Consider the following 27,999-nt stretch of genomic DNA (forward strand, 5'->3'; position numbering starts at 1 on the left):
ACGCAATGCACGTGCGTATGCACATGATGCAGTATTAGAGCATAAACACATCATAACGAAACTAAAGCCGAATCCCGAAAAAGAGGACATGTCAGGGGGAAAGATGACATATGGTCCCCTTATGTACGTGAGTTTCTCTCCTGGACTCCTGCATTTCCGGTAGGTACAATGATTTATGCGTCTTTAGATGTCAGTGGAGTTTTGTGTAAATGGTATTGTGTTTGTTTTAGACGGACTGGACATGTATTGTCATCAGGATGAATGGGAAATGCGTTTTTCCAGAGTCACTGCTGCGTTTGAGCTTTGTTTTGAGTTGTTCCAGTCGTCTTTCCATATATTATAATCCTGTACGAACATGGTATGGTGTTATTGTCATATTTGTTTATTTGTTTGTTTATTTATTTATTTATTTATTTATTTATATTATTTTTTTTAAGTTCTATTCTATTGTTTCTGTGTATTTTAGTTTATTATCATTATTATTATTATTATTATTATTATTATTATTATTATTATTATTATTATCATTATTACTATTATTATTAGTAGTAGTAGTAGTATTATGCTTGTTCTTCTTATTATTTTATTATTATTATGCTTATAATAATAATAATAATAATAATAATAATAATAATTATTATTATTATTATTATTATTGTTATGCTTTTTATTATGGCCCTTCTTCTTCTTCTTCTTCTTCTTCTTCTTCTTCTTCTTCTTTTTCTTCTTCTTCTTCTTCTTCTTCTTCTTTTCTTTTGGGAAATGATTATATGTATGGAAGTGACCTCAATGCAGTCTGTGTTGGTTATGTACTGTATGTTGCCCTTGATTCTGTTGGCATTGTGTAACATTTCAGAACACATTGCATAAGCTTGTTTTCCAGGAGCGGAGCGGCCAATAAGGCAGGGGCTGGATCCTTTGGTGGTGGTTTCCTATTCACGTGTACTGTGTTATGATTTCAGTATCCAGCTGGTGTGTGTGCACGTTTGAGTGGGGCTGATTCCTTATGTGCTTCTCATTTCTTATTTGTTCATCCTCCTTTCATTACATCTTAGCGCCGCCTCTTCAGGATGTGAGGGAAGTATGCAAGGATGAGATGTGAGGAGAGTGAGAGAAATTGAAGCAAGTCAAAAGGTGCTTCTCATTTCTTATTTGTGCACCCTCGTTTCCTTTCCTTGCATCTTAGCTTTACCCGCTTAGGATATGAGAGAAGGACGCAAGGATGAGATGTGAGCGTTATTTCAAAGCAAAGTCAATTAATGTTGACTGTTCTCAGCTGAATTACCGGACTGCGCTTCAGGGATCTGCCGTAATGCTTATTTTTTTGATGTGTAGTTATGTTGTCGGAGCTTGGGTAATAACAACGTTCTTAATAAAGCAAAATGCACCGATAGTATGTGAAATGTCTGGGTTATTCAACAATGAATTACTAACCGATACATCAATGATCGCATCTTTTGTGCAGCTTTGCATATCCAAACATCCAAGGATCAATTAATTACAATGCTCACTGTAAGCATATTATTATTTAAATATATTTCACACAAAATTCCATCACATCATCAAAGGACTTTTTGGTTGAGATTGTGGCACATGTAAAGGAGGAGGGGAATTAATATGTGCGTCAGGTTTTTCAACAGGAAACACTTCCTTATAAGATACACCTGTGTATTCTCGCTCCTAGCTTCTCTGGAAGATTCCTCACTCCTCTTTCCTCGCCTCCTCGCGGTGCAATTAAAGTGATATGTCCTTCAAAATGGTTGAAGTCAATCAATTTCCAGGTCACAGGCTGGAGGACGGAGGAGCAAGGAAACGAGGAAGCATCCATTTGAGTATCGAGAAGAACCCAGACTGAATATCCGTTCTTTCTCAATCGTCACTTCAACGCTACATCAATTAATGATGATTGTGCTCAGCTGGATTACCTGGCAGTATGTGATGGGAAGGGCAGATTCCTTAACATCTTTGGTATCATGGACAGAACCTGGATATCCCATAGAGTCCTGAAGAACAGCAGGATCTACAGAGAGGCTCTGTATCCTCTACCAGGATACTTCATTGTGGGGGATGTTAGCTACCACTGCATCATCCATCCTGTGGCCATCATTACTCCTTACCAGGAGCCAGTCCAAGGGAGGGTACACATCTGCTTCAACCATCACCATGCCAAGGACTTTGGTATGATGAAGGCACACTGGGGGTGCCTGCTGTTCAAGTCTCTTGAGGTAGACCGCAACTTTGCCCCAACCGTCATCATAGCTTGTGACGTTCTCCACAATATCTGCCTGACAACAGGAGACATTGTTGAAGCCACTGAAGCTGTTCATGACAAAGCTTTGCCTCCACCCTGTCCAGTGAGAGGGAACCGAAGTAGAAATGCCTGGTGAGACAGACTTGCAGGCAAACTCTCAGCTCTGCAGGTTTATCCTGTGGAGTTACCCGACCATGATTATTTGTAATTTCATCCAGATATTTGTTTTTCCCCATAATGCGATTATGTTTAGAATACGGAGATTAAATGATCTTCTTCTCCATGCCTCTAGCTCCATGCTTTACACTATTTGCTGTACCCACATTTTCAATACATAAGTATGTGTAAATATGTTCATTCTGTTAGAATAATGTAGCCGAATTCATGTAGTCACATTTCAGTTTCAATGCAGACTTACGTTAAAATACGTGTTATACATGGATACATCTACATAGTGTTATAAGAACTGAAACGGTTCTAATTTTAAACTGTTGAGTGTAAAAATGTTTCTAGTGTGGCTTAAGATGGTAATCTGTTTCTAGGCACAATGTTGTAGGTTTTTACAATTGCTAAATATTTTGTTCTATAATATATTCCAAACTCTTCCCACAGTAGCACTGTCTGTAGTTTAAATATTGAATATTATTTTAAATGTTTTGACCGCATACATTACATGAATCCCGATCCAAAATAATTTCAAATTTAAGACTCAGCAGCAGTAAAATCATGTATGTCGTGTATGTGACCGGATCTGTAAATGTTTGCTATACTGAGAACACTCAAATCAAACCCCTACATACTTCTGGGCATCCTTTTGGGAGTAGTTTAACCAGTTTGATAATAAATATAACATCTTATTAACTTCCTCCACTGCCCTGAATTGTACACATCTGATAAGTGTGTTTGGCATAAAAACATCTATTAAGGAATAATCAAGTCACACCAAACAATTTCAGAGCAAAAAGGACGCTTCAGGATCATGTTTAAATCTTTTTAATCAGTTGTACAAAGAGGTCATGGAACCTGTTGCTGGTAGCAGTCATTAATTCGTGCGTGGCACGAAATCGATCCTCATCTTTTTCTGCCTCAGTCTCCAGAAAATCCAGCACCCTGCTGCTTCTTCTCCTCTTAGGAGGTGGGGGACAAGATGAAGTGGATGGCTCGTCCTCCTGCATGAGGCTGTTTGTGCCAGACAGACGAGCCCTCCTCCTCTTCCTCCACACTCGCCTGGCTAACAGCTGCAGGGCGTGATAAGCTCGTGTCTACGGCCACAGCTGCACATGTCGTGACTTCTGCGTCACACAGTCTATCAGGGCGGGAGGCTCAAAATCCCCCTAATAGCCTCATGCACGGCAGAAAACCATGGCCACGTGTCTGCTGTTTCTGTAGGAGGACTGCAGAGCTCCTAAAATAAAAGAATAGATGATTAAGCCTCTTGAACAGCCAGAAACAGGTTTCAAACAGTAAAAGCACCTAAAATTTGCACCAAATGAAATGAATACATGACTTAATTTTTATTTACCTTTCAGATTGTCCCATTTCTTAGCAATCTGACTGGGTGTCACAATTCTCTTCAGATCCATCTTCTCAAGTAGATCACTGTACAATACAAAACAACTCATGACTTATATAGTCATACAAAGACACAAACCAAGACATATTAACGATATTAATATGCACGTGTAAATTCCCCTCCTTTACATCTGCCATAATCTCAAACAAAAAGGCCTTTGATGATGTGATGGAATTTTGTGTGAAATATAATTAAATAATTATATGCTTACGATGAGTATTGTAATTAATTGATCCTTGCATGTTTGGATATACAAAGCTGAACAAAATGTGTCATAAACTATGTATTGGTTATTAATTCATTGTTGAATAACCCAGACATTTTACATAATATCAGTGCATTTTGCTTTAGTAAGAATGTTGTTCTTAACCAAGCTCCAACAACATAACGGTAGATCCCTGAAGCACAGTGAGGTTATCCAGCTGAGCACAGTCTTCATTAATTGACGTCGCTTTGGAGTGACGCTTGAGCGAGTGAGGATATTCCATTTAACTTGCTTCAATTCCTCTCTCCTCGTATCTCATCCTTGCATCCTTCCCTCACGTACTAAGAGGGTGGAGCTAAGATGCAAGGAAAGGAAACGAGGATGCACAAATAAGAAATGAGAATCACCCATAGTGTGACCGTCAGTGACTTGTTTTCACATTTTGGATAAATGAATTGTTATCTTGTTGGTTGTAAATGAATAAAAATTTATATTTTCCTACTGTATATCTACGTCTACTGTCTTTCTCTAGTGAAAGAAACCAGTTTTGCAATGTTGGGATCCTATTCAGATTTAGAAAATATTCCCTGGGTAAATTTCCCAGCGTGGTGTTGTCGTTGTTTTCTATTTAGCACTTTCTCTTTGCCCGCAACACCACACAATGAATTTCTACAGTGAAATAGGGGTTTACATGGATTTTTAAGATTAGTACATGGAAATATATGTTAAGGTGTTTACATGGAACTGATTTGAGTTTTAATTCAGTTGTGTGAATAATTGTGAGAAAAACGACCACTAGAGGGCACTGGCGATATGACCAGAGAGGTTTATTTATAAAGGACTATCATGTGTTATTAGACACTGGCAGGAAATGTCTTTAAAACAAACAAAAAAAAACCTCACATAAAGCGAATCAGCTCTGCAGAGCTATGTATGTCTATCAAAAATACACAAATAGGATATAAATATAGAAACTGAGTAAGTAAAATGCAAAATTCAGGGGGCAGTATACTCTGTGCAAGGCATACTGATCACATGATCATGTGTGTCTGCATCTCTATGAAAATGCTAAAAATGGTAAATGGTATCTGACAGGAGTGGAATCTGATGTGGTCTTCTGCTGTTGTAGTCCATCCGCCTCAAGGGTTAGCATGTTGTGCATTCTGGCATGCTTTTCTGCTCACCACGGTTGTAACGAGTGGTTATTTGTGTGACTGTAGACTCCCTGTCAGCTCTGGTCATTCTGGCCATCCTCTCTCATCACCATGACAGTTTCCATCTGCAGAACTGCTGCTCACTGACTGTTTTTTTGTTTTTCCATTTCACTTCATTCATTCTGTGTGAACCCTGGCACTGCTCCGTGTGAAAATCACAAGAGATCAGCAGTTTCTGTAATACGCAAACCAGCCTGCATGACACTGTAAGTCACTGAGACCACATTTTCCCCCATGGGGATGTTTGCAGTGAACATTAACTGAAGCTCTTGACCTGTATCTGCATGATTTGGTGCACTGTGCCACTGCCACCTAAATGATTAAGTGGATAATTGCAAGAATGAGCGGGTGTTCCTAATAAAGTGGATGGTAAGTGTATTACTGAAATACTGTAAATTGCACTGAGATGAGCGCATGCTGTGTTGCCTGATATTTTACATCGTAATACAGATTGCCTGTACCGTTGCAAATAAAGTGTTTCTAACAGTGCATTATTCTAATTAAAAGAGCGATGAGTTAAATCGAATGCATTATAATTTATTATTGATCATGCGTTGATGATGACCGATATATTGATGACTAACATCATGGATTTAACAGCAATCAAGCCAAATTTGAGAGGGGAATATTTGGGATGCCAACCCAAACTATGTGTCTGGTTACCCAGCTATAAAATGCCTACATTTAGGACTAAAATAAGTTGTGTGTAAGTTTCATGGATGTAATCACAAACTAGAGAGTACTTTAAGAGTGGTAGAAAACACTAGCAATGAAACACTGACACTGAGATGGTTTAGCTCACTGAATATTTGAGAGTAGCTTGAATAAACCAATCCATATACATTATTATGTTCACTGCAGACAAAACAACATTTCTCATAGAAAACATGATGGTGAAAAGATACATTTCCGTTTTAAACTGATTCAGAACCATGATTGCTTTTGCAAACTTGTGTTGATGTAGTGATATAAGTGTGTGCTCCCAAGAGGGGGAGGCATTTCACTTCAGGGTGATGCAAAATACCCAATAAGCAACCAACATGGCTGAATGACAACAGTTGGCCATTACAAATCAGCATGAGCAAACTGTTTATATATACATGTATACAGGGTGTCCCAAAAGTCTACATACATACGGGAAATTAACACTTAATGAACAAAGTGTAACTTTATTTACAACACACCCTCTACATGATTGGCATTTCTTTGTACACATGATAATGAACTTGTATTAACACTTCTGGTGATATGCCACAGCTTCCTGAGCCAGCCATGAGAATGATTTCAATACTTTTTTTACTTTTTTGTTAGAGGCATGCTTAAATGTTATCTGGAAAAAAATATATAAATTCCTCTATGTATGGAGACTTTTGGGACACCCTGTATATTCATCATTTTTTTGTTTTCCATCCCTTGCATCAGCAATTTCTCCCATACGTTATCTTCCCTGCATCCCTGAATGGCTTTTTATGTTTAGCTAAATCCATGCTAACCTTAACAAGCATTCATTTGCATGCTCTTTATAGCAGTGAGAGAACAGACTAGCACTCTGGTCTGTTCACATCAAACTTTCAGTTGGTTTGTTTTATTTGCCCCCAGAACTGAATTTGGGTAGGTTAATTCAAAGTGTTTCATAGTGATGCTTCACATTAGCACTCTTGACTAGCGACACAGACTCTGAAGATGAGATCCGTTGATTCTGAACTTTAAGTTTAACGAGAATAAATGTCCATACTTCTGTCCATGCATCTTTAACCATTTGGTGTTCATCTTCATCTTCAGCTTTTCTTTTTGATTATTATTTTTTTTTAACAAGCCATTTTGGCAATTTACTAGTCAGACCAGAAAGGTTAAATGAAACAAATAAAACATCTACAAAGTCTGTATCATTCAACCTTTCTGATTATAATATATGGAATAATTTGCTGGGTCCCTTTAGACCCCTATTTCATTGTAGAAATGCATTGTCTTTGCTGTTGGTTTGTCAGTTTGATAGCAACCACATGTGGTTGTGCTTTGAAGAGCAGTAATTGATTAATCATTTCAAACCTCTCACATCTGCTATTTTAAAGCCTTGATAACGTTACATATTTCCTAATGAAAAGCGCCAGGACGGTGCCATTTTGCATTCAGATGCGGAAGTATTTCTATTTTCTCGTTGTAAACTTTTATTGTAAGCTGAGTCCACCTTAATGGTTAAAAATAGAATCACTGTTGCAACACACTATCATTTTTTTTTGCCTGGTTGTTATATATAGTAAGGCAAGTTTGTTGGAGACATTCTGGAATGTTTTTTTTCTTTCTTTTTTTTGTGTGTCAGCATTGTGCACATCTGCTTTTAGAACATTAAATGCAAACTGTGCTGCTCTTTGCATTAACACACCTCCAATTCAACACAGGAAACTGAAACCATTTCCTCCATTTGTCAGTGGAACATTTTAGAAGAACAATGAACACCAAGGGCAGTGTCATAGTCTTATTCCTCTGTTTCCTGACTCTATTTACCTTAACAGGTAGGTCAAGGTTTTCTGATTAAAGAATCATTTTATTGTTTTAGTTAATCGCCATACCTGATTAGTCTTTCTGCACCAGTTTGTTTTTAATTTGAATTAGATATGACTACAACATTTTCCGTATGCAAATTTGTATTGTGACGCAGAGAGAATTTTTTTTTTAAATAGTTAGTTAGCATCATGTTATTTTTCATGTTATTTTTAGGCTGTAATTAAGATTGTGATGATTGTTTCCAGACAGTACTAATTGTTTCTAGTTTCTAGAAGTCATAAGAAATGTTTTTGTGTGTCTGTGTGGCATATATTGAACATTACATTGGGAATTTCATTATGGCTTTAAAATGTCTGTACAATTTTTATTCACAGACTGTAGCACATGTCAGAAAAATATATTAGAAGGGGGCAGTCTCACCTTTAAACTGACTGACAGGCCGCTTAATGATAATGATCGATTCACTATAAAAAAAGACAATAAAGTGGTAGTCCTCAAAAAGAATAACAAACAAGAGGGACCAGGGATCGTCAAAAAGGATTCCCTGGAGCTCCTACATGTGAAACTGAGTGATTCTGGGACATACGGTGTTGACGTATTTGATGTGACTGGCATCAACGTAAAATCATACTCAGAAATCGTCTGTGTTTATGGTAAGATATTTGGAATTATAAATGCTATTTTGCTGCAAATATATTTCTCTCTTTTAATGGATGTGAAATTTACACTTATTCTCATGACAAATTTAGATATCTTACACCATATCACCAATACAATATTATTTCATTTTAACATAATGCTTAACATTTTGTATTTAAAATATGAATAAATCTGAAATAATTCATAATGCTGAATACTGAATGCATATACTCACGATGCTGTCCTTCCATATTTACCAGCAAAAGTCCCAAAGCCAAGAGTGAATATTACATGTCAGGATGAGAAAGTTGACTTCAGATGTGATGTTGAAGTTGACAAAGATCAAAGATCAGCTATATCTTACAGCTGGCACAAAAATGGGAAAGAATTCAAGAAGAATGTATTTAACTTCTCAATAAATGCAGAGGAGGATAAATCAGAGTATACATGTACTGCCCAGAATCCAGTTCATAAAAGCACAAGTGATCCAGTAGAAGCAGCATGTAAGTATTTTTGGTGCACATTAATTTTGAAACTTAAATATTTATCTCTTGATTATATTATAATCTGTAAGTATGCTATACAATCTTATTAATGTATAATTCTTATTTAATTATTTAATAAAAGATAATTATTTGGAACTTTGCCCAGGCTTCAAGCATACACTCTTTGGCTTTGACTTTTGGTTCATGGTGGGCCTCTTAGCTGGTGGAGGAGGTCTTGTTCTGTTATTGATAATTGTGCTGGTGACCCTTGCCTGTCGTTCCTGTAGACGCAAAGATAAACAACAACGAGGTAAGTTCCGTCTTAGATTTTGTGAAATAATTATTATTTCCTATAATGATTTTTATTGGAGCATGTTTCAAATGAAAGTTTATACACCTTCCTAAATGAAAACAAAATTTAAAACAAAATTTCCAGGTATTCTCTTTGGGTCATGCAGTCTAAAGCAAGCCTTAAAACATCAAATCAGGTGTCTCGTCCAAACATCCCATTTTAAAAGTGCATTAGACATGCTCCATCCAAATTTGTCAAAATTAGTTCTGTAACAGTCAAACAGGTGAAAATCAACAACATTAGAACAATATTTCTACTCTTTGAAATCCCACCATTCTAAACACAAATACACAAAACTCCCATTTACTAGAGTGGTCAGTGGAGTTAGCCTTAGCAAGGATTGTCATGACATCTCTTTCAACAATCGTGTAGGCTTTATATTTAATTTGGACATTATCTTTACTTTCTTATTTAGATATATGCTCACTATACAATTTAGTAGGAAGACCTGTACACCTGCTCATTCATGCAGCTATCCATTTAGACAATCATGTGGCAAAGCATGCAGACACAAGCCAAGAGATTCAGTTATGTTCACATTAAACATCAGACTGGAGGAATATTTTAAGGTGACTTTGACTGTGCCATGGTTGTTGGTGTGAGTTGGTGTGAATATGCATAAAAAGTTTACACAGAATGTATGAAACAGAAAAAACTTCCACTGAGAGGCAGTTCTTCAGGTGAAAACGGCTTGTTGATGATTGAGGTCAACAAACGTTGCCTTGTCTTTCTTTTCAAAATCACTCTTCTGCTGTTGTAGTCCTCCTTAAGAGTTGCAGTGTTTTTTGTTCCGAGTTGCTTTTCTGCACAGCACCTTTTGAACCGTACATCCAAAATGTAAAAGCCAGGCACCCCTGGATTTTCACAACGAGTTCAATGCACCACATGACATAAATGTTTGCCTAATTTGATTTTCTGCGATCTTGAATTTTTCAAAAACTTTGCTAGTCTTCCTACAAATTTTGTCCAATAATCACCAAATTTGGCATACCTCATCTTCAGAGCAAGCCTCAAATTAGTTGTAAATACACCAAACTGTTTGTCTTTAATGGGCCATCGATTCTGACAGCTAAGCCGACAAATGGGGGTGAGGCTGTATCAAAGCAATAACTTTGTGCACTGACACAAATCTTGGTATTTATCTTCAGGACCATGACCTGAGCCTATACAGAAAATTCCGTGACAGCGGCATGGTTATAATAACATGCTGAAAATGCTTACTGTACATCTAACTGCCATTTTTGCCACTCCTCCTATACATTTTGACCAATTTTCACCAAATTTGGCACACATCATCTTGAGAACTGTCCTGAATAAAAACTTAGCAAAATAAGTATGATATTCAAAACTGTTCACCTGTAACGTGCCGGTAAATGCAAAAAAACAGGATGTGAGGGTATATCTCAGTAATGCATCTATGTATCATCACGAAACTTGATCCGTATCTTCAGGACCATGTCTTTAATGTACTTCAGGAGTTTCGTGACTGTGCATCCTTGTGGTCAAGAACTGTAACAACTTACATTTTTTCCTTATATCATTTGAAGAATTTGTGCTAAATTCACAGTTCATTTTCCCTATAATTCTCTGGGGTATGCTGAAGTGAACACACACCAACATCTGAAATTCAAGTGTACTTCCTGTTGACCATCTTGGATTTTGTTTAAAATGAACTTTTTTCACTACTCCCCTCTCAAATTTGGTCAAATTTGATATTTAAAACTGCTCCATTGTTACAGACTGGCAAAGGCGTAAACCTACTATTCATTCTTACATCCCTTTGCCTATAGTTATAAGTTATATAACACACTTGATGTACATGTTGTACTGTGGATGTTGATGTACATCAATAACCACAGGCTGTGAACATATAATTGGACATTTCTAGGAAAAAGAATAGCTAATAGAAACTATAAGTGGATGTTCTTTTAAGTTATAACATTTATTATATTTATTAGGTTTTGGTTATGAATGCATCCCTTTGTTTAATCACATTGCATTAGCAATCAGCTGCTATGATGAGAAAGAGGATTAACCATTTGGGATCATACTTGTTTTCTATTTCTGTTTGAAAGCTACTTCTCAGATAGTACAGTTGTGCTCGTAAATGTACATACCCCTTGCAGAATCTGCAAAATGTTAATCATTTAAGAATATAGCCACTGTTGGAAAGGGGTCAAATATGCAGAAGATGCTGGAAAAGCAAAGAATGTGAAGGACCTTGAGCATTTTTCTGTAGAACAGTGGGTAGTTTAACTGCTCAGGACAAAAAAGGAACTCATGAACAACTATCACAAACAGTCGTTTGTAAGGTCCACTGACTAGTCCAACGACGGTATCCAATGATGTTGTAGAAGGATTCTTGCGTGTTTCTGTATTTTTGAATCGATGTGGATACATTTGGATTATTACATTTGTTATTCCACTTCTGTTTGAGTCTCCCTTAAATTAATTGTACTCCAATTGTAAAAACCTCAATGTTGTATTTATTTCCTAGTTCTTTATAGATCACGGGTTTTGTAAATACTTTTCATCTTTTACATTTGATTAATTCTAGTTAATTCCATACTTTAGATTGTGCTCGTTCATTCAGATTCCATCGCTAGCCGTGTACACGGATCTCACGGTCACAAACTTGCCAATCTTGGTCGTTAGACAGAGGTAGTACTAATTACCTAATACTTATGACTAATACTATTTAGATGGCCGCCCATACTCGCCCTTTTCTAAAAAGTACACACTGTACACACTTAATTAGAATAACATCTTTAGTCACTACTATCTGAACAAGTTGACCGATTTTACTTCTCTATAATAGTAGCTTTGTGTAATTATGCCATGGTTTACATGTACACTTAACTAGAATAATATTACAATAATCAGAGGTCAAGGGTCACCCAATTTCGACTGGCAGATCAACACTATAATGTTCTAAACATAAATTCCCTTTTAGCCTCTACTGTCTAAGTACACTTAACTAACGCCAAGTTGTTGGCCTGGACTCTAAATTCTCAGTTGGCGTGCCCCAATGCTCCACCTAAACCTGGATTTCAGCCTGTACTAACCTGGTTGCACATTTGCTGTATCAAGGACTTAACGTAATCTACTAGAGACAATAATTTCAGAATAATTCAGAATATAATCAAGTGTAATTATTCACTTAACTAGGTAGGAACATATCCAAATCCAATACTACTACTACTACTAATAATAATAAGAAATAATCACATTCAACATTGCTAATCAAGTTCAGTCTTGCATACCTGGTAGAGTTTGCTTGGATTTCCTCATTTGTAAGTCTCTTTGGATAAAAGTGTCTGCTAAATGAATAAATGTAATGTAATGGTAGAGAAACTACACACAGCAACTGTGAGGGAGATCTGTCTACAGATTCCCTGATACTCTGGAAGTCCACCAAATGGTGTTGTTTGTGATTAGAATTGGAATTTGGGCCCACTATTCAGGAGGCCAGTTGGCATTTGTGATTGCTTTGATGTCTGTGGAAGGATGTACCTTAATATAATAATATAATATAATATAATATAATATAATATAATATAATATAATATAATATAATATAATATAATAATACCTGCAATATTTTTATGTAGATCTTTTCAATTGTGATTTGAACTACTGCTGAGGGAATATAACCATATTTTCCAGACGCTTTGAGACCTTTTGAATGGTAGTAAAAATGTATAGTTAACTTCATGACAACATTAAACATTTTACATAATGCATATAGACCTTGGGTAAGTTTTAGGTGATCTCAACATAGAGAGAAAGAAGGGTGTGGAGAGAGAGGAAGAAGAAAACAGTGAATGTAGTGAGGTGTGATCGTCCAGTTTCCACTCAGCGTGATGTGCTATCTCAGATGGAGACACTAATACTGTGGGTGAGAAATTGAGTGTTAATTCTTGTAGGAGTCCTTAGTTCTCAGAGAGCAGTTCTCTGCGGGTTCAGACATCTTGGCCCCAGCCTTACACTCTGGGGCTAAACTTTCAAGCTGGTTCATTTGTGTTAATTCAGATATTATTCTGCCTTGTGGACTATATGTAAACATCTGTTATGTGAAATTGTTTATTTAGGGCAGTAATAAATAAATAAATAAATAAATAAATAAATAGTAAATGCAATTTTAATGATCCTTCTTGTTTGTTTTTTTTATTATGAACATATTGCAGATTCTGTAAGGCGTATGTAAACTTATGAGCACAACTGTATCTCTAGATCAGAGAGGAAAAACGAAGTAGATCAGGATTGATAGGATATGCTTTAAGTTTCCCAGTTACTAAGATTTAATCATTTTCAGTGCAACTGTCATAATTGTATTTCATAGGAACACTTAATATGGCAAGATTGGTTCATGATTGAGTGTGCCTTAAATGAATAAATAACTAATTCATAAATATCACTGTACAGATTGAAAAACAGTCATTTTATTTTGATATTCTTTCTGATCCTGTTTACGCCACTGACAACAACTGACATGTTTGTGAATCGCTTTTAGATGTGAGTGTGAGTTACATCAAACGCAGTACACAGGCGATGATTTTATGCAGCATTTCAGCAGTCTTAGATGTGAACCCATTCTCATGTGCTACAGATCTGATATTCTAGTCTGTGTAAAAATGTTGAGTAGATACTATAGGTCAACTCTAGTCTGTGGTCTTTTTTCCCCAGTCTATAGTCTGTTTTTTCTATAGAGTCCCCCCCCCCACAGGCCAAATTAAATGATGAAGTGGGTTATATTTGGCATGCGGGCCTTGAATTGTGGACACATGGTACAGTGCCCTCCACACTTGGTAAATATGAGAAAAGAAGGCTGTGAAAAATTGTCTTTATTGTTTAAACTTTTAATCTTTTGTTCAAAAAATGCACAAACATACTCTGCTCTCGTGGAAATCAAACGATTGCAAACACAACATAGGTTTATCCCTGAAAAATATCTTTGTTAAATATAGGTGTGCAACGATTATTTGCACCCCTATGCATTCAAAAAGTGGAAATTTCATATATTCTAGATTCATTACACATAAAGTGAAATATTTCAAGCCTTTTTTTATTTTAATCTCGATGATTGCGGCTTACAGCTCATGGAAATCAAAAATCCAGTCTCTCGAAATATTAGAATAAAGTATTTATAATACAGAAATTTCGACCTGAGAAGAGCTCCAATTAGATAATTAACTCAAAGCACCTGCAAAGGTTTCCTGAGGCTTTAATCTCTCAGTCTGGTTCAGCACACACAACCACAATCATGGGGAAGATGAAAGTAAATGTTGCATTTCATTTGGAAATCAAGGTTCCAGAGTCTGGAGGAAGAGAGGAGAGGAACAGAATCCAAGCTGCTTGAAGTCCAGTGTGAAGTTTCCACAGTCAGTGATGATTTGGGTTGCCATGTTATCTGCTGGTGTCGGTCCAGTGTGTTTTCTCAAGTCGAGAGTCGATGCAACGTCCACCAGGAGATTTTAGCGCACTTCATGCTTCCATCTGCTGACGAGCTTTATGGAGATACTGATTTACTTTCCAGCAGGACTCTGCACCTGTCCACAGTGCCAAAACTATTAGTAACTGGTTTACCGTGGTATTACTGTGCTTGATTGTTCAGACAACTCACCTGACCCGAACCCCATAGAGAATCTACGAGAGACACCAGAGCCGACAATTCAGACGAGCTGAAGTCCGCTATCAAAGCAACCTGGGCTTCCAGAACACCTCAGCAGTGCCACAGGCTGATCGCCTCCATGCCACGCCACATTGATGCAGTAATTTGTGCAAAAGGATTAAAGCCCTGACCGAGTATTGACTGCATAAATGAACATACTGTTCTGAAGGTCAACATTTCTGTATTATAAATTCTCTATTCTAATATTTCAAGATACTGGATTTTTTATTTCCATGAGCTGTAAGCCGTAATAATCAAGCTTAAAACAAAAAAGCTTTTTATTTATATATAAATATTTTATATAAATATTTCACTTTATGTGTAATAAATCTAGAATATATGAAAGTTCCACTTTTTGAATTAAATTACGGGGAAAAATGAACTTTTTCATGATATTAAAATTTTTTGAGATGCCCCTGTATATTCCCATTGATATTTATCATTTAGCATTTTTTCACCTGGGTGACTGGGAACAGAAAATTGTTCAACCATGACTTAAAGTTTCACAGGGGTTTAAATATGAGGTAACACAAGGCCAAATTCCCTTAGTCATTCATAACAATGGGTAAAACCAAGGAATATAGCTGTGATGTGCGGAAAAAGGTTGTTGAGCTTCACAAAACGGTTAGTGGCTATAAGAAGATAGCACAAGCATTGAAAATGAACATTTCCACCATCAGCGCAATAATTAAGAAGTTCCAGTCAACTGGAAATGTTATGAATTAACCTGGAATTGGACGTGTGTCTATATCGTCTTAACGCACTGTGAAGAGGACGGTTCGAGTGGCCAAAAAATCTCCAAGGATCACAACTGCAGGACAATGATCCAAAACGTACATCAAAATAAACACACAAACGATTTACAACACAAAATCAAGGTCCTGCCATGGCCATCCCAGTCCCCTGACTTGAACCCCATAGAAAACCTGTGGGTGAATTGAAAAGGAGAGTCCATCAAGCGTGGACCTCGATATTTGAAGGATCTGTAGAGATTCTGTACAGAGGAATGGAAATTTTCAACAGAAGATCAAAAGGTTAAACAATAAAGACAAATTTTCACAGCCTTCTGTGCTCATATTTACCAAGGGTGCAATATTAGTGGATTACACTGTATATAAAATGACTGACAGGAGGCCAATGCAAACTCATAACTGTAACACAATTTTTAGCCACATAATACACTTGCAGAGGTTATGGCTTAAACATTCAAAAGTCATGGCATAATATTCATAATATTAGTTTTTTTTATCATGTTCAACTAAATTTTCAGGTTATTTGAACAAGTAAGAGATCAAATAAAATAAAATTTAAAAAACGATTGCACATATAACTTGTAACGTATGTCATAAAAATAAAGGTTACTGGCCTACTTTAAGCCAAACCATCTGAACTACTTTTTAGAAGCTCTTCCTTTAAAAAAAAGAAGCTTTCTTTCTTTTTTCTTTTTCTTTTTTTTAAATATCAACTCAGCAGGTGTTTAAAGTAGGTGAAGCGTGCCAAAACACTGTTTTTATTTTTGATGTGAAAAGTGTGCTAGATTTCTTTGAAATGAGCCCTTTCATGCAATAATAATAATAAAAAATAAAAATAAAAAAATCCAGATTTTTATTACTCAATAACTGCAAATTCATATGGACCCTTTTCTAAAAAAAAAAAAAAAAAAAAAAAAAAATCACTAAAATCAACTGAATTTAACAGCCATCAAAGTATATCAGAGAAGTAAAATAGAAAAAAAAAAATACAGCTTAGAAGTACTTGCAACATTTCCGGTATACAATATTATATTCAATATTTTTTAATAAAACAGTTTGATTTCCAAAAGTAAATACACATTTTAAACATTGCTCTTGACCTGTTTATGTAGAAATTTTAGATAGAAATGCCTGAGACATGCTGTATCTGACACAATCACCATATTGGACTGGGAGGAACACCCCTTAATGAAGTAATACAAATGAGAATAATGCTGTATATAACATTGGGGTGGTTCATCTTATGGTATAGTTCTATCATCTTATATATTTTACACGTGTGGACACTATAAGTGGAAGAGTTAGGTCATCTTGTCATTGTGATACCATCGCTCTGATCATTATAATGAAAATAGCAAACCCGAGGTAGTCATGTAATCTTTTCACACACACACCTAATATATATATATATATATATATATATATATATATATATATATATATATATATATATATATATATATATATATATATATATATATATATAAAAGATACATACACATAAAGACATACATGTATATATGACAAATGTTGAAATTGTACAGTAAACCACTAACATAAAGATACAAGATCATTTATAAATTAGTATTGGGTAATTTATAGAAATAAACAGACTGATGCAAATATAAATGCATCATCAGATATTTAACTGCCAAATTTCCATGACTTAATTCATTAATGATCTATATGTTTTGTAATAATAATAATAATAATAATAATAATAATAAATCGTATCTCCTTTTTCCAGATGAAGAAGAGTTAAGACTGAACTATGTCAACGCCTCTCAGTCTTCTGGTCAACAAAAATCAAAGCATACAGCAAGAGGTCAGCCAGCACCTCCAGAACCCTATGATGATGTTTCTGCCCAGGAGGTCCCGTGTCAGGCCGAACCTAAACCCAGGAGCCAGCAACGCGGTCGACCTCCTCCACCTCCAATAGATGACGAGGAGGAACACCCTCCACCATTACCCCAACCTAGGAAAAAGGCACAAGTCAAAAAGCGTGAAGCACCGTTGTGATAGAGGAACGAGTACACCAGTCAGGTGAAATGATCGAATTATTTTTATATCTGTATGTATGAATATATATGAAGGAAATAAGAGTTATAATTAATATACAAACAATAATCCTAACATTTCTGCACTTTTCTTGCACATGTTTGCTTCACATATATGCATACATACATGTACTTTATATAATATTCAATAAACATTCAATATAATATTCAATAAACATTATACAGTAAAGACAGTTGAGTCAGCTGTCATAGTTATACAGATGATTCACAAATTTATATATGTATATATTTATATTAGAGACAGACACAAGCAGTGCCTTACAACCTGTTTATCTGGTAACATTAACTGAATGAAAATAATTTTGTAAAACTAAATGAAGAAGAAAAAACAAAACAAAAAAACAACAGAAATCCAGAAGTAGGATAGGGAATATTTTCTACTAGGAAAAGTTGTACATTTGGGTGTAAATTTGATAAAATTGACCCCAAAAAATATAACAAAATCAAATTTAAAAAATGTTTTATTTTATTTTAGAAACCACAGACTTTACCGCTCTCAGACTGCAGCATCCAGCAACTCATGGTGTTGTTTTTTTTTCACGTCTTGAGTAAACCATTGCTTTGTTTATTGAGTGCCAAAAGCCACAATAGAGTATCAACACACAGAATAAGAAAGAGAGCAAGAACGAAACTTGCAGCTCTTTTAGCATCATTGCAACGGATATCTATTTCTTTTAAAATTGAATTTAACATTGTTTTACTTTCTTAAAAAGCTCTCAGTAGATTAACATATCCATTCATTTCTAGATAACTCTGTGCCAATTTGGATTTTAAGGTCACATGTTGGCTTGTTATGTATGCTATGCAACAAAGAGGTGTATAACTTAAATGATCAATATCCTGCAGATGCATATTATTAATCATTTAAAAGTCCAGCTAATATCATTAGAGTTTTAATAAGCATTGCTTATTATTTTCCCCTGCTATATTTATAACCATTTGTTAATTTCTTTCTATTATCTGTTTTTTACAGTTTGTTATGCTGGTTTTTTTTTTTTTTTAAATTTATGGATTATTAGTATTATTTTATTTGATAAACCCTCACATTTTACAGAGATCATATAATTTGCCTGGATTTACACATCTTACTTTTTACAACTCAACTGACTACTGATTCAGTCATTTATTCCATTATGGACAGAATGACTAATATGGAATTGACAGATCTTACATAAATATTCTTACTTGGCCTTTACATGGCTCCTACCTACACCACACGGTTTTAAGAGCACATATGAGAAAACCAATGAATGGCAACTAGTCAGCTCTTTTTTTTTTTTTTTTACTTATCATCTGCTCATTTCCTGTGTGGAGGAGCTATACAAAGCTGCAACAGGTCTTTTTTCTTCACAAGCATACACCATTTTGAATGCAAATACCATTTTGAGGTTTTTTTTAGTAACAGTAGTGATTTGTCAGTAAAGTCATTTTAATTCCAATTTGTACACATTGTATTTGTGTATTCGTAGATTTTCTACTTATATTGAGTCTGTTTTGTTGTAATTTGTGCATATGTCGTCTATAATATATAACCTTGTTTCCCTGAATTCATTGTGAATTGGTTAAATGTGAGACTATGATCTACTGCGTTTGCCGTCATGGCCCTAAAACTGGAAATTAGACAAGGTTGTTGGATAAGACATTGTGAAAACAATAGGCTTTATTATATAAATAAATTCATGAAACAAGTGGGATCCATATTGTGGCATGTCTGTAATTTAATTGAATTTAAATTGATTTCAATTTCAATTATTGTAATGTGTTGTGGGCTGGATGCCCTGCTGCCTTTCTTTTTACCAGAGGCAAAATTTGCAGCTATTTTAGGGGTGCCTGTGTTCAGCACTGAATTTATTTGTGATGACGCTCCACAAAGTCCTGCTCACGACATTTATATCTCTGACTGATTTAGCTACGATATATCTCTGGAAATGTTATCACCCATCCTGAGCACTTCACTCATAGTCCTGAGTATCACTCATCTTCCTAGCGCACACGGTGGAAGATCACCCTCTAAACTCCATCTTAAAATAATCCTTGATTAACTTTGTTAACTTATTTATAATAATTCTCATATATACAGATGGGTGAGAAATTGATTGAAAAACCAACATAAAAAAAGTGTCGTAGTACGGTGATGGGCCAGCAAGAAACACCACAACCACATCCATGCGCCTCTGTGAAGAGTCTACGAGTCACTGGAAATGTACTGGAGCAATAAACACCATTATTCTAAAATATACTCTGTCAGTTGGTGTTTTCATGATGGTGTCCAAAACATTGCTCCAAAACCTTTCATGAGGTGTTTAATGTGGTCAAAGTCTGGTGTCTGTGAAAGCCATAGCATATGATTTCACATGGTATCATTTTCAGATGAACTTTGTATTGAGTGGCAGTGATACTTGACTCTAAGTGTGTTAATAAACCCAAATCATACCACCAAATCCCCCCTCCACAGCATATGGCTGGTTTTTTCCATTAATGTGTCATCAATCTATAGTTAATTCATTACTGATTTATAATGTATTTATTGTGCAATTAAAAAAAAAAAATGTATTTAAAGATTTAATCTTTTTATGTGAAGCACGTTGAGATTTTGAGTCCAAAATGAAAAGTGCTATAAAAATAGATAATAATACGATTATTATTCATGTATTTCTTAATATTTAGATTACGAGGCTATGCTCTGATGGTTTGGTTGTGTGGTAATGGTTGATGACCTTTCATAATTAGAAGTCACGTTATCATCCTTTCTAGATTTTATGGGCTCTTTATGGATTTTCATTTGATTTGAAAAGTCACATTTATCATTTCTGTCGTGGCTGTATCAGATTCATTCAAAGCATCAGCAAACCATATTCAAATAGAGCATATGTATTTGAAGATACTTTTTCAAGACAAGGAACTTCCTGTGGCCACCCACACAGGATGTGTAACATACTAACAAGAAACAAGGGATGTGCTAAACAGGTTTTTTTTCCATTACTTCAGCATGTCCTTGATGTCTATATTGCTATACATCTCCATCAGAAAGAAATCTGAATTGCTTCATATAAACAATAGTACCTAGGATTAATTGTTATTTCTCAATTGTAAGCACTGATCTGTATCAGTTTTTTCTTGTTCAGCACTAAAGAGTATATGAGCTGGTATTGAAATATTTAAATTTGTGAAGGTCCAGTTATATAAAATCCCTTCCTTATAAAGATCTGGATACGAAACAAACATGAATGAATGATGACAACAGTTTACGTTACCTTAATGCCAGTAATGATATAAAATTAGATTCATCAAACATATTTTGCAGCTTTTTTTTTGTGTGTGTATCACTGTATGAACAAACAAGCATTTCAAATTGTTTACAAAGTTCTTCATTAAAATAACATGGAAAGAAATGTATGGTCAAAAGTATGTGGACATCTGATTATTAAACCCAATATGTGCTTGCTGAGCATCCCATTCCAAAACCATGGGCATTAAGAAGGGATTAACGTAAAGGTAAAGCGTAAACGTCTCCCGTGCCAGGAAAATGTGAGACTCCTTCCATCGTTGACACGTTTACGTTGTAGCGTGGTACCTTACGTATTGGTCTAAATAACCGTCACCTATAATTTATAATTTGGACGTCACTCAGCGGGAAAAAAAAAACAGTAGGCTACTCAAAATCCTCAAAAAGGAACATTATTATTTCCAGTTCATGCAATAAACGTAAGATAATACAGATCTATTTTTCTTATTCATAGCAAACGAAATAACCAAAATGAAAAGTTCCCATATGTGGGACTAATATGAAACATATTAATACGGAAATATGCCCCTATTCATAAAGGAAAAATTGCGCGCACACACACACACACACAGGGCAGTAAAAAAAAAAGTTAACCCCAAAATAATTCTTCACAAAAACAAAAACAGTTCACTTTAATAGCAGTACTTCAGTGGCGGTGCTGTAGACATACTGATGTAGACATACCTTGGCAGAATATTCCCCAAGTGTTTGCCAGCCTCCTGAGTCAACATACACAAGGTTATAATCCACAGTAAGAGCATTCACATGATCCCTGGCAAACGCACACCCTCAGTTCTGCCATTCTCACCTGGCTCTCATTTCCACGTCCTGCTTCTTCTCACCTAGTCACCTGTTCTTTTTATTGCTTCTGAAAACCACACGCTTCCCTTTATCTTTTTTTCTTCTCTTCCGTTAAGCTAGAAAACTCAGCATAATTGTTCTGAATTCTTTTTTCGTTAATTGAATCACCACAGAATGGAACGAACACCCCCCCTTGAGAAGTCAGCCCTTGGTTGACATCCTCTTGAAAGCCAAGGAACTCATCGTTGTCCCAGGAGTCTAGAAAGATTTCCAGAATTTTTTTGTTTTTCTTTTCTTCTGCTGTAGGGTAGCAAGGTTTTAAATTGCACACAGGAATATTCCAAACATCTTCCCCGGTGCTTTCCAAAACAACTTGATAGTTCACAGGTCCCAGTTTTCTTACTACTCTGTAAGGATCCTTCCATTGTTTAGTCAGCTTGGCAGAAAAGTGATGTAGTGCACTTGACCAGGGAAAACTTCTTACCCAGGCTTGATCTTGAAATTTGAAAGAAACGTCCCTTCGGTTCTTGTTGTAATTCCTAAGTTGCTGAAGACTTGCTTTCCGTATTGGCTTGAAACTGTTTCAGTCAGTGGATAGTCTCAAAGGGGAGAGTATCTGGAGACACCGGAATATCCACCTGAAGGAGTTTGTACATAGGACTCCGAAGTTTCCTTCCCAAATATTGCTCTGTAGGGGTCAGACCGGTGGTTTCCTGTACTGCAGAGTTCAACTCAAACCTGAATTCTGGAAGATACACATCCCATTTTTGGTGATTATCCTCCACATAAGACGCAGTCATACATTTTAAGGTACGATTAACGCATTCTTCCAAGTAAGTGAAGCAAGAATGTAAATACTGTAGTGAGTTTGTTGATCAGTCACCTAGGTTTATACTTATCTTTCAGAAACATGTATTTCTCCATAGCCTCTTTATCTCCTAATGCTATTGCTTTAATCACGTTTTCAATCTCAGGGTCTTTGTGGTGTTCTTCCCAAATGAGATCGAAACTAGAGCACAGCCAGCAGTGGTTGGAAGGCAAGACCCACAGTAAGGCTGAGTGATCAGTGACCACAGTGAACCATTTTTGTTCGAAGTAATATTGCCATTTTTCTAGGACCCACACCACAGCAAGGCACTCCTTTTCTGTTGTAGAAAAGTTTACTTCAGCTTTATTTAGTGTTCGGCTGGCATAGGCTATTACATTGTCAGAGTCTGGCCCCATTTTCTGTGCAAGAACAGCTCCAAGGCCAGTATCACTCACATCAGTGTAGACCGTGAATGGAAGATTTTGGTTGGGATGGCCTAGAGCTGGAGGTGAAGTTAAACATGTTTTAAGCTGATCAAAAGCATGCTGGCACTTAAGAGACCAGAGGAAAGGACACCCCTTCTTCTTCAAATCATTCAAGTGTTCTGACCACATAGACCCCCTAAGACCATCTCCATTAGCCTCTGGAATGTGGCTGGGGCATTTTTAAGCCCAAAAGGCATCACATTAAAATGATAGAGGCCTGCAGAGGCAGTAAAGGCAGTTTTGAGTTTGCTCTCCAAAGACATTGCTACTTCAAGTATCCACAGTTTAAATCAATGGTAGAAAAAATTACAGACCCAGCAAGGGAGTCTAGAATCTCTGCAATGGAAGGGAGCGGATAGGCATCACTTTCTGTGACTGAGTTAAGCTTCTGGTAATCCACACAGAATCTATGTCTGCCATTTTTTTAGGAACTAGTACTAGAAGACTGGGCGGCTGTGGCTCAGGTAGTAGAGCAGGTCCGCTAATCGTAGGGTTGGCGTTTCGATTCCCGACCCACATGACTCCACATGCCGAAGTGTCCTTGGGCAAGACACTGAACCCCAAGTTGCTCCCGATGGCAAGTTAGCGCCTTGCATGGCAGCTCTGCTACCATTGGTGTGTGAGTGTGTGTGTGAATGGGTGAATGAGACACAGTATAAATTGCTTTGGATAAAAGCGCTATATAAGTGAAGACCATTTAGAAGACCAACCAGAACGTGAAGGTTCGATGATACCAGAGGATTACATCTCCTCGTGGTTTTCCTTGACAATGGTCTGCTTCTCTGAAGACTGTAGGGTTTTTGTTTAATGGGAATGGTAGCTGTGGAATATATGTGATGCTGTACTACATTGGTTCTACCAAGTTTATGTCTACACATATGAGGATTTGATTGAAGAATGTTCTTCAGTTGTTACTTTTCAGCCACATTCAGCTGAGCAGATCAGGCGGTATGATCAATGTATCTTCCACATTTAGTCGAATCACTTCCGAAGAACACATAGGTGGGGGCGTGGAGCTGAAGAGCCCTAGCTGATGTTTCTGTTCATACCTTCCTTGCTCTTCTTGCTTTCCGGATCTTTCCATCCAGACACACAAGCATTGCCAGGTTGGAAGGAATATACAACAGAAGGTATAAGTTTAAACCCATATACCCGATCTGCCACATTTACTTTATTAAAGTCAAGGCCAAGGACAATCCCATATGCACGAGCTTTGTCTGGAAGCACAGTTGCAGACCTTTCCATGAAACTCAATGTCGAAAACAACCCAACAAAAATGTGACTCTGCTTCCCCATTGGCTAAATACAAAGGACCGTGGCTGCACTGTCTTAGGTTTTCCTTTGAACTATTCAGTTCAACCCAGAGATGTTCATGTAGGCGAGTATAGCTGACCCTGTGTCAACAATAGCTTTTCCATACCAAGACTTAATCTCTATGGGTACCACCAACTGTGATGTAATGACCACTTAATAAAAAGGAGAATTTGGTGAAGAAATCAAAGTCTGTTTTCTATGAGGTCGCTTGGAGGTTACTGTTGATGCAGAGGAGTTGCTGGAGGAGAGTTATAAGATTTTTGCTTATTTTGGAGAGGAAAATGAGAAGAGGATGTAGACATACGTATTTATTTCCATTTTTCCGTTAATTAAAACACCACGGAATGGAACGGACTCCGCCTCTGCGTCACTGTGCAGCTATCCGTTACAACGTTATCACGTATAATCCTGTATAGCCTTGTGAGGTTTCTGCTAGCTAGACTTCCATTCATTATTAAACATTACCCAGTTGATAATTGAATGCTGGAGTTGCCTAAAACATTCAAATCAGACGTTGCTTTTGTTCCTTCTGCTAATACAGAAATGCAGCAGAAATGTGCTGGACTGCAAGACGCGACACTTAAGTGAAGTATCCGGTGTGAATTCAGGATGAGGTGCTATGCGAGTGCAGACAAAAATGTGGGGCAGAGAAGCACACATGCAGAGAAACTTCCTTTCATGTCTCTCACCACCACTTCACTCAAAAGTCAGGTGTTACGTTTTAAATAAAAAGTCAAAAAACTGAAAATGTGTGAACTAAGGCTGTTTCTCTGTATGCTTATGACACTGCTACACACTTGGGAAAAGTCTGTGTGCATGCCCTTGGCACCTTGGCTCATTTTTAATGGCCATTCCCACTCTCTATAATAAACACACTTCTGGTCCGATCCTGAGCTCGGGTTACCGTCTGTGTGGAGTTCTGCACGTGCACGCCGTGTCTGTTCAGGTTTTCTCTGGGTTTTCCAGTATCCTCCCACCTCTCAAAAACCTGTCAGTAGGAAGATTGGCTTCACCTAATTTGCCCTAGGTGTGAATGAGTGTATGAATGTGTGTGCGCATGGTGCCCTACAATGGGCAAACCACTTTAACTCACTACTGCCCGCAAACACACACTGATAAGCTAGACAAGTAGCTCCAAAATAAGCTGTACAACCAAAAATCAGCTTTTAAAACTCACCACTAATTATATACATTCAACCTCATACTTGTAATGAACATATAAGTATTCTTATTACAAAAATCAGTTACAAGCATTCAACACATTAGACTTTAAGTTAAGATTATAATGAATTCTGAAATGACTCTGATGCTCATATTTGTAAATTGCTAATAAGCTCCTGTTTAGAATGATTTATAATTAGACTATTCGGTGTCACTCAGATGAGGATGGGTTCCCTACTGAGTCTGGTTCCTCTCAAGGTTTCTTCCTCATATCATCTCAGGGAGTTTTCCCTTGCCACCGTCACCTCTGGCTTGCTCAATAGAGATACATTTATCGATTTAAAAGGTATATACGAAATGTATATATTTCTGTAAAACTGCCTCGTGACAAGGTCCATTGTTAAAAGCGCTATACAAATAAAATTGAATCGGATTGAATCATTTCTTCAAGGTTGAAAAAACAAGATGTACAATATGATGCACATTATATTACACCTCTCAGATTGGACACTTCTATGCTTTCTGAATCTCTTTTGTCTTGCGGTTACTTTGTCAATGTAGCTGCAGTCGTAACCGTGGTCTTTCAGTGTTTAAACTTTTTTTTCCATTGCACATGTCTCTTTCTGTTTCTAATCTGCAATTCTGTGCTTTAGTTTCTTTCCATACGAGTCAACGTTGTCCCTCTGTCTCTTTCTGTTTTGTTATTTTTTTTACCCCCCCCCCCCATTGTTGTCCCTTGTGAAACATAACTCACACCCAATGTCTTGTCATCACTTTAAATTATGGGGTGTGCAAACTTTTGCACTTGACTGTAGCAGCCATGAGATCAGGCTTGTCAGATTCTCAGGACTCTAACTGTAACACCGCCCCCTGGTGGAAACAACCTGTAGTTTTGGTATAATTAAATATTACACTGTAAGCATTCATTTTCTAAATCTAAACACTTATGCTTATGTACTTTTATATTGTGTAAGCATGATGACAAATACAATAAACACCCCAGGCAGCACATAAAGCACTTTAAATTGACCTGAGGAGTTTAATTAGGTCATAGGAAAATATTAAATTCTTCAAATCTGGGAGTGAGAACCACTCATGCATCTTCTAGGGTGAAATGTTCATTAGGATTTGTGGATGAGTGAACTGCAACTCCTAGCACAGAGCTTTTAGTATGTATTGTAATGAAGGTATTCATCTGTTAAGAGGTGTGTTTAGTCACCCACACAACAGCATGCCGCACCTTTTAATCTGTCAAGTTTAGATTTGAAGCTTACTCTAGAGATTATAAAGTGAAGTAGGAACTCACATAAACATGTGTACAAAAATCAGATTCTTAATCTAAGCAGATGGTTTTGGGATATAGTTAGTGATGTGGTGGTGTTTTAGCAGAGCATGGACATGGATATATTTATTTATTTTTTAAAGAAAAGAGGCCAACAGCTTCCTGCTTTCAGTCCTCCTCGTGCTGCACATCTGTTTAATTATCCTCCGTCACATATTTGTCCAGCATTCCTCATGGTGCCTTCAAAAAAAATTTAAGACACCTCTCGTACCTACTTCCCTCAAATTCAAATTCACAAATTCAAGTAAGACAAACTGTCAGGTCAACCAGTTACCTATACTAAGCATATTTAGTTATAACTGATGTAATAACATTTGGATATGTTAACTGATTAAAACTTCACTACAGACATGCAATTGTCCCTACAGTATATACTGTAGGTTTATGTGATGTCTGATGTTAAATATAACAGTTTCCATGCTAGAGAGTGAATAATTTAGGCTTTAGGTTAGAGAGGCTTGTATTTTGTTTGTAAATATGAGCCATAGTCAGGTGAAAGTCTTAATTATTTTGAAATGTTTATTGCAAATAGGTGTCGCAAATGTATCAGGTTTAAGGTATCAGTAAAACTGGCTATTGACAACAATTGATCGGTAGTACATTTTGACTTTTGCAACTACAAATTGAATATATACTCTTTCTAACGTATGCTGCACTTTTAGAGTGCAGCATACGTGGTTGGTCTAGAGACCAACCCCTCTTCGAGTCCTACCTTCCTGCAGAACCAAAATGTCTAAAATCTTAATCAGTTTTAGTTGATCAAGAACTTCTTAAGGCAATGATTAGATGGTCAGGTGGGCAGGTTTATGGTTGGAGCTGATGTCTTCAGGAAGGTAGATCTCCAGGAACAGGGTTGGTCACCACTGGTCTAGACCCATGCTCCCCTGCAGTACCTTGACAAACCCCTAGAGTTCATCAGACCTCCCAAATAGAAACTTGGATGGATATGGTGAATGAAACAGCAAATGAGGACAGCATTCTATAATTAACTTATTTATTTATTTATTTATTTATTTATTTATAAAATAGTTTTGCTTATCCCTGATTTACACGTTTGCTTATTTAAGCCATTTATAT

General features: G+C 36.6%; 1 protein-coding gene across 8 annotated transcripts; it reads left to right on the forward strand.

Annotated features, from left to right (window-relative positions):
* slamf7 (SLAM family member 7) lies at positions 1-25,119 on the forward strand. 8 transcript variants are annotated; one of them, XM_053684828.1, is made up of 7 exons: positions 1-159; positions 7,643-7,756; positions 8,123-8,401; positions 8,648-8,890; positions 9,039-9,182; positions 17,395-17,690; positions 24,961-25,119. In XM_053684828.1, the coding sequence occupies exons 2-6, from the start codon at positions 7,693-7,695 to the stop codon at positions 17,664-17,666; spliced, it is 1,002 nt and encodes a 333-aa protein (XP_053540803.1). In that variant the 5' UTR covers positions 1-159; positions 7,643-7,692; the 3' UTR covers positions 17,667-17,690; positions 24,961-25,119.
* Positions 25,120-27,999: the final 2,880 nt, after the last annotated feature.

This window comes from Ictalurus punctatus, chromosome 13 (assembly GCF_001660625.3).
Source record: "Ictalurus punctatus breed USDA103 chromosome 13, Coco_2.0, whole genome shotgun sequence".
In the NCBI taxonomy this organism is placed as follows: Eukaryota; Metazoa; Chordata; class Actinopteri; order Siluriformes; family Ictaluridae; genus Ictalurus; species Ictalurus punctatus.